The 12,992-nt window shown below is 50.9% G+C and overlaps 2 protein-coding genes across 9 annotated transcripts; one reads left to right on the top strand and one right to left on the bottom strand.

The window, feature by feature from the left end:
- Positions 1-1,221: 1,221 nt before the first annotated feature.
- On the bottom strand, positions 1,222-3,314 carry THAP11 (THAP domain containing 11). Its single transcript, XM_004744452.3, has one exon. It carries the CDS (start codon positions 2,880-2,882, stop codon positions 1,941-1,943), a length of 942 nt encoding a protein of 313 aa, XP_004744509.1. The 5' UTR covers positions 2,883-3,314; the 3' UTR covers positions 1,222-1,940.
- Positions 3,315-6,742: 3,428 nt separating this feature from the next.
- On the top strand, positions 6,743-12,941 carry CENPT (centromere protein T). 8 transcript variants are annotated; one of them, XM_004744446.3, is made up of 13 exons: positions 6,743-7,151; positions 8,410-8,500; positions 8,608-8,695; positions 8,797-8,893; positions 9,016-9,152; positions 9,276-9,312; positions 9,525-9,673; positions 10,304-10,504; positions 10,799-11,107; positions 11,375-11,465; positions 12,266-12,442; positions 12,529-12,633; positions 12,711-12,941. In XM_004744446.3, exons 1-13 carry the CDS (start codon positions 6,775-6,777, stop codon positions 12,832-12,834), a joined length of 1,983 nt encoding a protein of 660 aa, XP_004744503.1. In that variant the 5' UTR covers positions 6,743-6,774; the 3' UTR covers positions 12,835-12,941. The 8 variants fall into 8 exon arrangements, with proteins under 8 accessions (XP_004744503.1, XP_004744505.1, XP_004744502.1 ...); XM_004744445.3 differs by having other exon boundaries at positions 6,747-7,151; positions 9,273-9,312; XM_004744447.3 differs by having other exon boundaries at positions 6,749-7,151; positions 9,273-9,312; positions 10,304-10,399.
- Positions 12,942-12,992: the final 51 nt, after the last annotated feature.

Below are 12,992 nucleotides of genomic sequence, written 5' to 3'. Positions count from 1 at the left end.
AGTGAAAACTCTGGATAGACTGTATGCAAATAACCTCCAGACACCAAGAGTCTTGGCCAGAGCCTGGCCTTCACCTGTCCTAGGAGTGCTGCTGAGAGGTGCAAGTGAGACAAAGCAGAAATAGTGTGCCTTCAACAAACAGGAGCTAGGATATGCTTAACAGCATAGACTGAGCCTGGGAAAGCCCTCACTCCTAGTGGAGAGTGGGGACGTGGGAGAGTGGTTCAATGGCTGCTCACAAAGGGCTTCAGTCCCAGCTGGCCTGGAAGGGCAATGCTGTGCTTCCACCACATTACTATAAGCCAGAACTAATGCTAGGAAGGCAGAGATCCAATTCCTTCCCCAATCAGGCACCTGTACAACCTATACTCCACCCCACTTCCCCACCAGAGACTTCTCAAGTCAGTGCCAAGGGGCCAAGAGGAGAGCAGAGACTAAAGAAACATTTGTTATTTCCGTTCACAGATAGAGAGAAAGCCCCCTGGGAAGTGGCTTTTTCTAAAGTAAGAGAGAAGGGAGTCATGTTTTATGGAGCCCAGGAAGTGTCCATTTGTGCCCGAACACCCATAGTAAATAGAGCTAGACTTACAAGCTTGCCTTTCCCCCATTGACTTTGAGCTAAATTATTTGGACCTAGAGATAAAAAATGTCACCTCACCCCTACCTTATCTTAAAAAAAGCATAGAAACAGACAAGAAATGAATCAAGGGATGACAAATCCCAACTTTTCCACAACGAAAACATACCAAGGCCAAGGTATCTATACAAGAGTTCTTATGTGTGCAGGAAGCATGGCTACTTTCAGCTGTGATCCTCACTAAGTAGCTGCAAGCCCATGTGTGCCACTGTACCAGGGATAAAATGGTGAGTGAAATTCAACCGCAGCTGAAAATTCATGAGGAATTCAAAACCGTCAAGAGAAGTGAGCAGTCACAATTTGGTTTAGTTCTCAGTTGCTCCTTCTCCTAACCCACAGCAAACTGGGACCGTTCGGTTCACTTTCCGAGTAAGCTGGGCCAGGAACTCTGTGAGAACCTTATGAGCCAGGGTCCATGTGCTCAGGGTCCCTTTATGGACAAACATGGTCATTGAAGCATTGCTAGTCTTGGGATCAGTGTGGTCCTTGAGACCTAAGGTAGAGGCTTGTTTAGAGGGTCTATTTCCCCACCTTTCAAGAATACTGAAATGAGCCTTTATAAAAATAAAATGGCGAAACTCAAATTAAAACCTTACTTTCTGTTTAATTCGTTTTGCCAAACAAACACAGTGAAAACTTTAGTCTGACTAATTGTACAGAAAATAGAATTTGTAACCAGTAGCAAACATAACAGGATAAACCTAAGTCCCTGGCAAGCTGGATCATCAGCAGGTCACCTAGATCCCCTTGTAGATGGCCTCCTGGGGAGGGAGGGAGGTCCTTATAGACAGAGGCACAGATCTGCCAGTCCCCATCGGAATCACAGGCTGCACCTGGGAAGGAAAAGCACTAAAAGGAGAACTGATGTTACTTGGATCTCTTATCACTACACCCGGAAGAGTTGTCTCAATGCTGGCCAACCTCAAGCAGTTGTCTTCCCAAACCCATAGTCTTGGGCATCCGACCTGCATCCTGAGTGGGTCATTTTCAAGGTCAGTGGTTCTGAAGCCTCTGCTTAAGCAGATCCTGCAACATAAACTGGAGGTGAGGTGGGGAGTGGGGGACAAAGTCATAATTGCTGGTGTCACCTGTGCAGAGTCTGAGATCCCAGACTTCAGGACCTTGCTTCAGGAGAAAACAAGAGAGGGTGTCAGGTCACCAGCAAGAGAGTCCAGCTGCCCTAAGCTTCAGTACTGTCAACCAGTGCCCCAGGAGTATAGGGGAGTTCAACAGCAGCGGCCTAAGGTCCCTGTAGGCTGAGAAGGGTCCAGAAGCCCAGCAAGCCGAAGGGGGACGGACCCATTCACATTCCGTGCTTCTTTCGGATGACAGCCATGGCAAGCAGCCGATCCTTCTCACGGAGTTCTTCTCGTAGCTTGGCCTCGGTGAGACGCAGGTGGCGGATGCTGCCTTTCATCTCTTTCATCTTCACCTCCATCAGCGCCAGGATGTCCCGCTGCTCATTAAGCTTGCGCAGGAGCTCCTCCTCCGTGGTGCCTGACGACAAGGAGTACGAGTGGTCGGAGCCAGTATCAGGGAAACCCTCTTCCCCCACCACCACCAGCTGGGGGCCCATAGGGCACTCTGCGGCCTCCAGCCCTGCCGTAGCTGCCTCTAGCTCCGACGCGGCGGCTGCGGCAGCTGCGCCCTCTGCAGCGGCGAACTCCACTTGCACGGTCAGGTCGATGGGTTTTACGTCTTCGCCGGTGGGAGTGGTGGGCGCTGGGGGAACGGACCCCGGAGCCTGGCTGCTGTCTACAGCGGCTTGAAGGGTGAGGAGCACAGCAGCAGAGGCAGACACCAGGTTCGGCTGCAGCTGGGAGGCCTGGGCTGTGGAGGCTGAGGGCGACGCCTGCTGCTGCTGCTGCTGCTGCTGCTGTTGTTGTTGTTGCTGCTGCTGCTGCTGTTGCTGCTGCTGTTGTTGCTGCTGTTGCTGCCTGCGGCGGGCGGCTGCAGCCCCCGCGGGTCTGCGCGCTACTTTGCGCTCATTGACGCCGCGCAGCGGGAAGATGGTGGGGACCCGCACAGTGTAGGTCTTGCGGCCGCCCTGGAAGTGGACGCTGCAGAGTCGGTGGCCCGTGGTGGGCTGGAAGGTGGAGAAGCACCCACTGACGCCAGCGCGGGACACATTCTTGAGCCACAGGCGCCGCAGTTCAGCGTCCTTGGGAAACGTGTAGAAGTGCAGCGCCTTGTCCCGGTGCGAGTTGTTGTAGCAGCCCGGCACGCAGCACGTAAAGCCTGGCATGGCTGCGCCGCGCGGCCCGGCTCGGCCCGGCCCACCGGCCTCCTGAGCCCTTCGACGGCCCGGTCGGTCTGCCGCCGCCCGCCCCTCGACGGGCGGCGCCGCGCGGGGCCTAGGCGGCCTCCCACTACTGCCGCCCGGCGCGGCCGGCCTGGCCCGGCGCCCCGTGCCCAGAATACGCTTCCCGCCGGCCCGCGCTGCGCCGCCCGCCCGGCCGCCCGCCTGCGCTCCGGAGTCGGCCCCGGGGACGCCGCGAAGGACCGCCTGGGAAGGAGGACTACGCCCCCCACAATGCACCGCGCCAGAAGATGCTCACTTCCGGAGCGGGGGTGTGATTATTCCGGCCGCTTTCCAGGGCACCGTGACGGCCCACGCAGAACAGATTCTTACCACCCGGCTTATCCCCGGCCGACTATAGAGGCGTATTCAGTTGGAACGCTGTCGCCTGGACCGCCCTTCACAAGGACCCAGAATCTTGATGCGGGGGAGGGAGGTCGGGCGGTGCGCGCCTCTGTAGTGCGCAAGCGCCTTGGGCGTTTGCTTACGGAAACTACAACTCCCGTAATGCCGTGCGCTGAGCTCGGCGACTGCGGCCTGGAGCGCCGCCTAAGGGAGAGGTTGGGTTACGGGGGACTAGGATTTGGGTGAGGTTGTGTCCGCCGGAAGCGCTTCTCCAATCCTGGGGGCTGTGAATTGATGGCATTCCCACAGGGATTGGGTGGGGGACCTGAGCTTCAATACCCAGAAAGACCTCAGGAGCCCCTTTCTCTGCGTTGAGGACTCGTCTAATTCAGCTGCTGCTTGAATTGACTCACATACTCGCCTAAACACCAGAATGTGCCTACTGTGTGGAGGGTACAGTGCACTGAGTTGGGAACCTTGCTGGAGGAAGGAGCGCAGCCCATCAGGCCTGACTACATAGAAGGATGAGGGTCCGACTTGTGGTTAATAGATGTGAATGCACCCGAATGGATGTCTAATCACAGAAATAAGTGCTACAAACTGATGAATAGGACAGAGAAGAAAATGGGAAGCGGAAGCCAAAGAAGAAAAAATGGTGAAAAGCTTGAATGAGGGGGGAGTAGCTGGTCCTGAGGAAATAACTAGGTTAGGCCCCCAGAAAAAGCCTGGAAGAGGACTGGCAGGGTAGCTGAAGCGCTGAAAGATACCAAACTGGGCTAAATTAAAAGATTTGGGATTTAATTCTGCAGATGACTGGGAGCTGTTGAAGAACCAGAGGATGGACAGAATTTGTATTGTAATAAGATACCTCTCCAGCCCACCACTTGTATGAAGAAAATGTTCTAAAGGGCAAGAGAGGCTGTGGAAAATGAAGCAGAAAGGCCAGGCAGTTGTTCTGGGGATTTACCTACAAGCTAGTCCTCCTTTGCTGAGTTCCCCCTTTCTCCTATTTCTTGCCTTTCTTCACCCTTTCTCCAGACTCTCCCTTCTCATTTTTTCCCTCCTGATTACAGACCATGGGAATGAAATTGAAGCCTTTTTTTTTTTCAAGATTTTATTTATTTATTTGAGAGAGAGACAGTGAGAGAGAACATGAGCGAGGAGAAGGTGAGGGGGAGAAGCAGACTTCCCATGGAGCTGGGAGCCTGATGTGGGACTCGATCCTGGAACTCCAGAATCATGACCTGAGCCGAAGGCAGTCCTCCAACCAACTGAGCCACCCAGGCGCCCTAGTGTATACTATTTCTACTTATTCGACATAAAAACAAAAAAGACCGGCAATTTATTTTATTGTTTTTTTAAGATTTTATTTATTTGACAGAGAGAGATCACAAGTAGGCAGAGAGACAGGCAGAGGGAGAGGGAGAAGCAGGCTTCCCGCCCGCTGAGCAGAGAGCCTGGCTTGGGGCTCCATCCCAGGACCCTAGAATTGATGAAGTTCTAGAATATAGGTGAGGTTCGGTGGGTGAGATCCAGAGCCGATGACCAAGAAAGAATTTTTGATACATCTTTGGTGCAGAATTGTGGTTTATTAAAGCACAGGGACAGGACCCGTGGGCAGGAAGAGCTGCCAAAGACCAGCAACTTAAAAGCTGATGAAAGAAAAAAATACAACACCCCAAGTTAACTGTTATTTTTTTTAAAGTTCTTTATTATAAAAGGATCCCAAACTTAAAATGTTTTGGAAAAGTACAGGACAATGGGAAGTGAATTATTTGGTCCCTACATCCAAACATCACCATTGCATTTTCTATTTACAGTCAGTGTGCTCTGTGGTTATTGGCAAGGGCTTCACAGACCCATAAGAAGAAAACATCCCACTGCTCTTGGTCTATGCAGCTGAGGTCCACAGCTTGAACCCCTTCAAACTTAGGAATGCAGTCCATGGTGAAAGATGTGCATTCATTTGGATGAATATACAACAATAAAAACATGAATACACACTTAGTTATATGATTAAATGTTTATAAAATGTGTGCAGTAGAGACAAAATTAAGCAAAAGATCATTGTTATCTGTTATTGTGTATTTTTATCGTCCTACTATTACCAGTAGAGTTCTGTTCCTACCTGTCTCAAAACCTACCTTACTCAAAAAATATTAATGAGAGATCAAATTTATATCATTTCTTCATATACACACAGTGAAGATTATGCTCAGTAAAATTTTACCTCCAGGGCACTTGGGTGGCTCAGTTTGTTAAGCATTTGCCTTTGCCTCAGGTCACCCTGAGTCCCTGGATTGAGTGCCCTATCAGGGTCTCTGCTCAGTGTGGAATCTGCTTCTCCCTCCACCCTTCACCTAGCTCATGCTTTCTTTCTCTCAAGTAAATAAAATCTTTAAAAAAAAAAATTCTACCTTCCAGTAAATAAAATCACCTCTAATCTACACTTAATCTTTTACACTTATAACATCTAAAATGCATAGCTTTCTCCCCATCCTGAAGGCCCTACCCACCCTCAATCTTGTCACCTCAGGAGAATGGGTAGAACCTTGTCACATCCCTCCCTGTTTCCAATCTTGTCTTCTCTACAAAATCTGTTGTTCATATGGATAGACATATATATATGTGATAAGCCATATATAGATATAGATATAGATATATATGATATGCCATATATATGATTCCTCTGCTTAAATCCTCCGAATGGCTTATTGCATTTTGAATAATGTCCAAACTCCTTTCCAGAGCCTGTGAGACACCACATGGTCTGGTTCTTGCTAGTCTCTCATTCCTCCCTCTCTCACTTCCTGCACCCAGTATTTTTTTTTTTAACAAGTAGCAAATATAAAATGTAATCAGTTATGTAAAACACACAGGCACCTGATCTAGGAGCAAAAGGATAACTCCATGGGAGACTCAGAACTCAAGTTCTAATTAAGTTTCCATGAAAATTTTAAAAAGATGGGGAGGCTGTCTTGGTGAAAATATGGTAAGAGTCTTTAGCGTTACCAGAACTTTTGAGAGCCAAAATTCATCTCCAAATTGCACATGTTTGGAGATCATAACATTTCTGCTGGTTGACAAGTAGCACACTAGTCTTTGGCCCACAGACTGATCTCTTCAAAGGCAGAGATGCAAATGCAAATTTGCAAATCTGACCAGGTCACATTGAGGGTAAAATTAATTTTTTCCTGGGCTAGGTATCCCGCCTCAACTCCAGAGGGAGCTAGGAATAAGACATTCTAATACTAATGACTGCTACTTACTGAGGATGGAGCTTACTATATATCGTACATTGAGTTAAACATCCTATCACTGAGGGGCTCCTGGCTGGCTTAGTCTGTAATGCAAAGGACTCTTGATCTTGGAGTGGTGAGTTCCAGTCCCATCTTGGGTGTAGAGATTACTTAAGTAAGTAAACACTTAAAAATAAATATTTCACTTAAGTACTACAATCCCCTCATAAGTGCATATCATACTCAACTTACAGATGAAGAAACCAAGGCTTCGACGGGTTGACACGTTTGTCCAGGTGCACTCCCAAGTAAAAGTGCCTCCAAAACCAGGTTACAACCATCGCAACACATTGCTCGCGCCTCTGAGCAGTAGGGTTAGAACTGCAACTCCCGTGAGGCCGTGCGGCAGCCTCGCGAGAGTTGACTTAAATGCTGCGGCGGGAAGGCGGCGGCTTCGGCTACCTCAGCGGTTGGGAGGCGGATGGCTGAGGCGATGGCGGAGCGCTACAATCGCGACAGCGAGCCTACGACGCGCACGCTCTTGCGGCGCGTGCTGGATACTGCGGATACGCATACCCCGCGGCGACGCCGGAGTGCTAGAATTGGGTATGGCGGGGAGCTGCCCGAGCGTGTAAGCAGCCATAGGGATTAGGGGGTCAGACCTCAGCAGGATCCAGGGCAGACCCTGTTTGGAGAGGGAAACGGAGTCTCGGAGAGCCTCAGGGCCCAGGGTTTTGAGAACTGGGTCCACCGCTTACCGGGTTCAGGTCAGCTGTTTCTGTCCCCACCCGCGAGACTCAAGGCTGACAGTTCTCAGGACTACAGAGCTCAACTCTGCTCGCTTCTTGGGGTATTTTTGCTTCTGGGCGCTCAGAATCTGGCCTTTTGTCCTGTTCTCTGGGCAACACCTTCCCAGGCGTCTTCCCTGAACTGCTTCGTTTGTGGTCCCCACCGTTCCCTGCACATTCAGTTCCCTTTCCCTGTAGCTCCCAGCTGGAAGGTGGGAAAGGAGGTAGAGAGCACAGCCTGGGCAGAATTCTGGAGGCAGGAAATAGAAAGATGCTTTGCTAGAGAGCAGGGAATTTGGCCTGACCTCCTGGTAGTATCAGTGGATGAGGGCTATGGTGAGCTCTTGGTGCAGAGGGTGTGGAAATTTGTATCTGCCAGACTGGGGCAGTGCAGTTTTGTTTTTGTTTTGTTTTTTTAAAGATTTTATTTATTTGACAGATCACAGGTAGGCAGAGAGGCAGGCAGGGGCGGGGAGGGGAGAAGCAGTCTCCCCGCTGAGAAGAGAGCCCGATGAGGGCCTCCATCCCAGGAACCTGAGATCATGACCAGAGCCGAAGGCAGAAGCTTTAACCCACTGAGCCACCCAGGCACCCCTCACTGTAGGTTTTAGACCTATAAGTGATAAGGTGGGAGTTGTGCCTTGGGAATCTGAGAGGGACTGGAACGAAGACTAGGGCTGGAGTGACCAATGTAGAAGTTGTGAAACCCTGGCAAGTACTTAAAAGGTTTCCAAATATTTAAATATCCTTCTTGGCTTGTTATTTTAATGCCAGGAATTAAAATAATTAATAAATAATTAATTTTAACTCTTCTAACTGCTCCTCTTGTTACTTCTAACAGAGCCGGTTCTGTAAAGCTTTCCTCAGCCCCTGCCTCTGGCTGGATCATTATAGTCCTTCTTTCTTCCCATATTCCTTAGGTTCCCTTCATCCACAGAATTGTTGACACAGAGCTTGCAACAGAGGCTGTGAGAGGGGCAAGTGGTTTCTGGGTCCCTGGCCTTGAGGGAAAAGGGCTTCAGGCCAAAATCCCTGATAAAAGCATATCTCTGCATCCCCTAGTTCCCCCTCCCTACTTAAGAGCTATTGGTCTTTACACAGTGCCCAGAAAGCTCTACTTGAAACACCTTCCTCCAGGAGGCTGAGCACCCCAACAAAGATGAATGTGAGGCGAGGTTCCCATAGAGCTAGGGTAAGTGCCCAGCCGACTGACCACTACAGGGCTCTTGCTGCCTTCAGGGGGCTTGAGGGAATCTCAAGGCAAAGGAACGGACTGACTCCCTTGGTGCTTTTACCCAGTCTATTGGCAGGTTGGCCCATGTTCATACCAGTGGGAACCTGGAGGAACAGACACCCCGGACTCTGCTGAAAAACATAATTCTAACTGGTGAGTAACTTGCTGATCAGGGTTAGACACCAGTCCCTTGGTATCCCTCATTCAGTGCAGCCTGCCCTGCCAACTCTGCCCTTTGCTTGCTGTCTCTGCAGCCCCAGAATCTTCCATCATGACGCCAAAATCTGTGGTGAAGCCAGTGCCAACACCGCAAGTGGTCCGGTCCTCTAGACAGGAAAGCAGTCGGGGCAGGTGCACAGTGATTCTTCCCTTGCACTGGGCTGTTGGGCAGCTCTGATACGGGAGTCTCTTGAGGGCCCCAGAAGCCAGTGTTGGGCTTCCTGGCCTGTCTGAGATAAGTTCCATCCTTGTAGCCTGGAGCTGCAACTTCCTGAGCTTGAGCCCCCCACAACCCTGGCTCTAGGTCTTCTGGCTCCTGGCAGGAGGAAGCAGAGGCTGAGATTGTCAGTGTTTCAGCAAGAAATGGACCAGGGACTGCCTCTCTCCCAAGGTAAGACCCTGAACACCATCTTTGGCCACCCTCTCTTGCCCTCTAGAGAGGCTGATGAGGTCTGAGAGAGGGCTCTCATGAGCCTGGTAACTTACCATGGTTTCTTTTTAAATTCTCTAGCAGAGCCTCGTGGGAATGCCAGTGCCTCCTCCCTCACCAGGTGCTGTTGCCTATCCTGGGGTTGGTGGAAAGGTTAGGAGAGGGAGGTATTGATTGGGATGGAATCTGACTATACTGATCCCTGCAAGTTTTAGCTTTCTGGCATCATGGCTCTGTTCTAAGAAATGAGATCCCCAGGGCAGATGGGGGAATTCCCTTGAAAATTGGGCCTTAGATACCTAACTTTCTTTTGTGCCTCCTCCTTCCCACCAGCTCCCTCAGTTTGACCTTTGCCTCACCTCTCCAAACACAGTCAGTACAAAGGCCTGGCTTGGCTCGCAGACCTCCTACCCGCCGAGCTGTAGATGTGGGTGCATTTTTGCAGGATCTGCGAGATACTTCTTTGGCCTTGGCTTCTCCAGGTAAGACTGAGATTTCCCTCTCCCACACACACACACCCTCCCGAAGGAGGTGCTGCTGAGTCCAGGATTACTCCTCTCTCTGTCAGGTCAAGGACAGTGTGCAAGCTTGCTAGTAGATCTATGAGGAGTTTCTGCTTTCTTTCTCCAAGGTCCATGTTTTAGTGGACTTGGGCCATCTTTAGTAGTCTTGGGCCCAGTATCTTCTAGGATCCCATATTCCCGAGAAGCTACAGGGCTGAGGGTAGGAAAGGTGTGGTGTGGTGGCTGGAGCTTCTTGGGAGATAGGTAACGGTCAGGTTTCAGGAGCAGCTGGCCAGTCAGGACTGACCAGGCAGCCTGATTCCAGGAAACAAGTCAAGTTCACTAGATAGATTAAGAGGAGGGTTCTTAGTAGAGTGAGAAGTGTAGAGGCATAGGTGAGCAGTTTTGGTGAGACAAGCTGTGGAGGGTGGGAATGCCAGACAAAGAAGCAGGAAGGTAAGTAAAGAGAGCCGTGGAAGGAGATAAGTCTAGGTAGTTTTTTCGGAAGGGCACCTGGGGCAGACTCATGGGGTCTGCTGCCCAGGCCCTGGTGACTGGTTAGCAGCAAATGGGCCTGGAAAACAGTGTCAACTGGCCTTTCATTTCCAGGTGACAGCCTCAGAACCCCTGTTGCCACCCTGCCGACGGATACCGTTTTGGAGGACACTCAGCCCTTCTCCCAGCCCTTGGTTGGCCATTCCCCCAGTGTGTACCACTCCCTGCCCTTTCTCTCTCACACTGAGGCGGAAAATTCTGAGAGGGCTGTCAGTCGTAGGACACAGAGCAGTGGGTCTAGGCTGCAGAACCACAGTGAGTATGTGGGGCACATGGCCCAGAAATAAGCCTTGGATGAAAACTGGCACTGGTGCTTTTCCCTCCTCAGGCCTGTATGTGTGCCCTGCAGAGTCCCCTGGGTATTGATTCCTTTTACATGTAGAGCAGAGTTGGTTTTGGACCAAGATACTCCAAACAAATACCCAGGGTCTGCTTCTGGACATTTTTCCTTAGTGAGCTAGATTGGGTTTATTACACTACCCTTATTCTTCTCAGAGCTATAGCCTTGGGCTACTGCTTCTCGAAACTATATTCTCTCCCTTGATTCAGATCCTGGAAAACCAGCTCAACTTCTGGCAGGAAAGGCAAAGAAAATTGATGTCCTTGCTGTGAGCCTCCCAAACAATAGCAGTGCTATCTCTGGAGAAGATGGAGTAGAGCCCTTACAGGATGGAGTTGGCGAGGAGGCAGAGGAAAGGATGGAGGAAAGTTTGAGTGTGAGTGAAGTGATGGGCTCAACAGGAACACAAGGTTCTGTCAGGACAGAAAAGTCTAAGGGACATGGAGAAATGACAGAAGCTCTTGAGGCCAAGGAGCCAGAAGGATCTTCAGAAGATGAGGACATCTCTGGCAGGACAGGTAAAGAGCCCAGTGCAGGCACAGGGGAGTAAATGGTTGACTGTGTTCAGGTTAGCTGTGTTCAGTCTCTAATCTGAGGAGTTGTACCCTTAGGTTTTGTTTCTGGGCACAAGTGGTGTTGGGTCAGGGACACTCTGAGGGGCCCATTGTTTGACTGACCAGAGCTAGATGGGGCTCTTGAGGAACAGGACAAGGAACCTGTGGGCCTTAACAGTGGGTTGAGATAGTCAAGCCTGAGCCCCCTCTAATCCTGCACTTTCTCTACAGCAAGTCCAGAGTTGGCCTCCAGCACCACTGAGTTTCTTCAGGCCAGGCGACCTCAGTTTCTTGAGCCAGCCCCACCGCCTAGCACTACAGTGTAAGATCCCATGACCTTGTACTGCATGGACCTCTTGGGAAGGGGCAGGCTTCTGAGCTTGGCACTGAGCACCAAAGAGTTATCCCCCTTCCTGTTGATATGCAGATGATCACTCAAGAGAGCACCCTGAGGTGGGCTGGGTGGGGCTCACTGAGTACATGTGTTGTCCTAGTGCATGCTTCTAGGTTCTTAGAGGAAGCTGGGTAGGGGAAGTGCCTAAGTCAGTATATAGTCAGAGAAGGCTTCCTGGGGGATGATTAGCAGAATCGGATAGGCAGCAACAGGCTGAGGGGAAAGAATGTCCATGCAAAGGCCTGAGGGTCAAGGGCCTGAGCAAGTACTAGCTTATACAATGAGTCTAGACTGGGACTCTGGGTCCTGATTAGAGGATCAGGGCCACAGGGAAAGACCAGGCCTCTGTGTGGCCCTCGGTCCCCACTGCCCCCCAGCAGATAGTTAGAGCTATTTGTCCAGGTTAGCCAAGGAGCACATGGGCCCTAGTCTTCACAGGAGCTAGTAAGACTTGTTTTTGAGGCACACCTGCGTGGCTCAGTGGGTTAAGCTTCTGCCTTCGGCTCAGGTCATGATCCCAGAGCTCTGGGATCAAGCTCTGCATTGGGCTCTCTGCTCAGCGGGGAGCCTGCTTCCCCCCCATCTCTCCGCCTGCCTCTCTGCCTACTTGTGATCTCTCTCTCTGTCTAATAAATAAATTAAATCTTAAAGAAAAAAAGAAAAGACTTGTATTTGATTAGGGGCCACTTTGGGCAGCATTTTAGCTAACTATCCACTCCTGCCCCCAGCTTATCTTCAGAGCCTCTGGAGCCTCTACCGACCAGGCATCACCCCAGGGCCCGAACCCATGGCCCCAGGCCCCGTCAAGATCCCCACAAGACTGGATTGAGCCACTATGTGAAACTCTTTAGCTTCTATGCTAAGATGCCCATGGAGAAGAAGGCTCTTGAGATGGTAGAGAAGTGGTGAGTCCTGGACACGCAGGGTGGGGAGAGGAGCCCCTCAGATCATCAATAGACTGTTGAGTCTTTTACCCCTACCCTTTTGGCAGCCTGGACAAGTATTTCCAGCATCTTTGTGATGACCTGGAGGTATTTTCTGCTCATGCTGGCCGCAAGACTGTGAGGCCAGAGGACCTGGAACTGTTGATGCGACGGTAAGTGGGCAGAAGCAGGGAGGTGCTGGGTGTGGGAGTGCTGGCCCTGATTCTATCTCTATCCCCCTCTGCTACAGGCAGGGCCTGGTCAACGACCAAGTCTCCCTGCATGTGCTTGTGGAGCGGCATCTGCCCCTGGAGTACCGGCAGCTGCTCATCCCTTGTGCATTCAGTGGCAACTCTGTCTTCCCTGCGCAGTAGTGGCCAGGCCTCAACACCTGTCCAGTCCCCGCCTAGGGGACTGGTCCACCTATTCTTCCAGATCTCCTCCCTACCTCCCCAGCATCAATAAAGTGTCACAAACAGAATGTGCTGTGTTTTGGTATATATCCTGGGGCCAGCCAGGCCAGGATCAATTC

The sequence above is a fragment of the Mustela putorius genome, unplaced genomic scaffold (genome assembly GCF_011764305.1).
Source record: "Mustela putorius furo isolate JIRA1106 unplaced genomic scaffold, ASM1176430v1.1 tig00000174_pilon_pilon_pilon, whole genome shotgun sequence".
Taxonomy (NCBI): domain Eukaryota; kingdom Metazoa; phylum Chordata; class Mammalia; order Carnivora; family Mustelidae; genus Mustela; species Mustela putorius.
This window is presented reverse-complemented; position numbering and strand designations above follow the sequence as displayed.

Coding starts and splice junctions, on each gene's coding strand:
- THAP11 (XM_004744452.3), bottom strand. CDS start 2,882: ATGCCAGGCTTTACGTGCTGCGTGCCGGGCTGCTACAACAACTCGCAC.
- CENPT (XM_004744445.3), top strand. CDS start 6,775: ATGAAGAAACCAAGGCTTCGACGGGTTGACACGTTTGTCCAGGTGCAC. Junction 9,313..9,524: donor AGTGCCTCCTCCCTCACCAG/GTGCTGTTGCCT, acceptor CCTTCCCACCAG/CTCCCTCAGTTTGACCTTTG. Junction 11,108..11,374: donor GGACATCTCTGGCAGGACAG/GTAAAGAGCCCA, acceptor CTTTCTCTACAG/CAAGTCCAGAGTTGGCCTCC.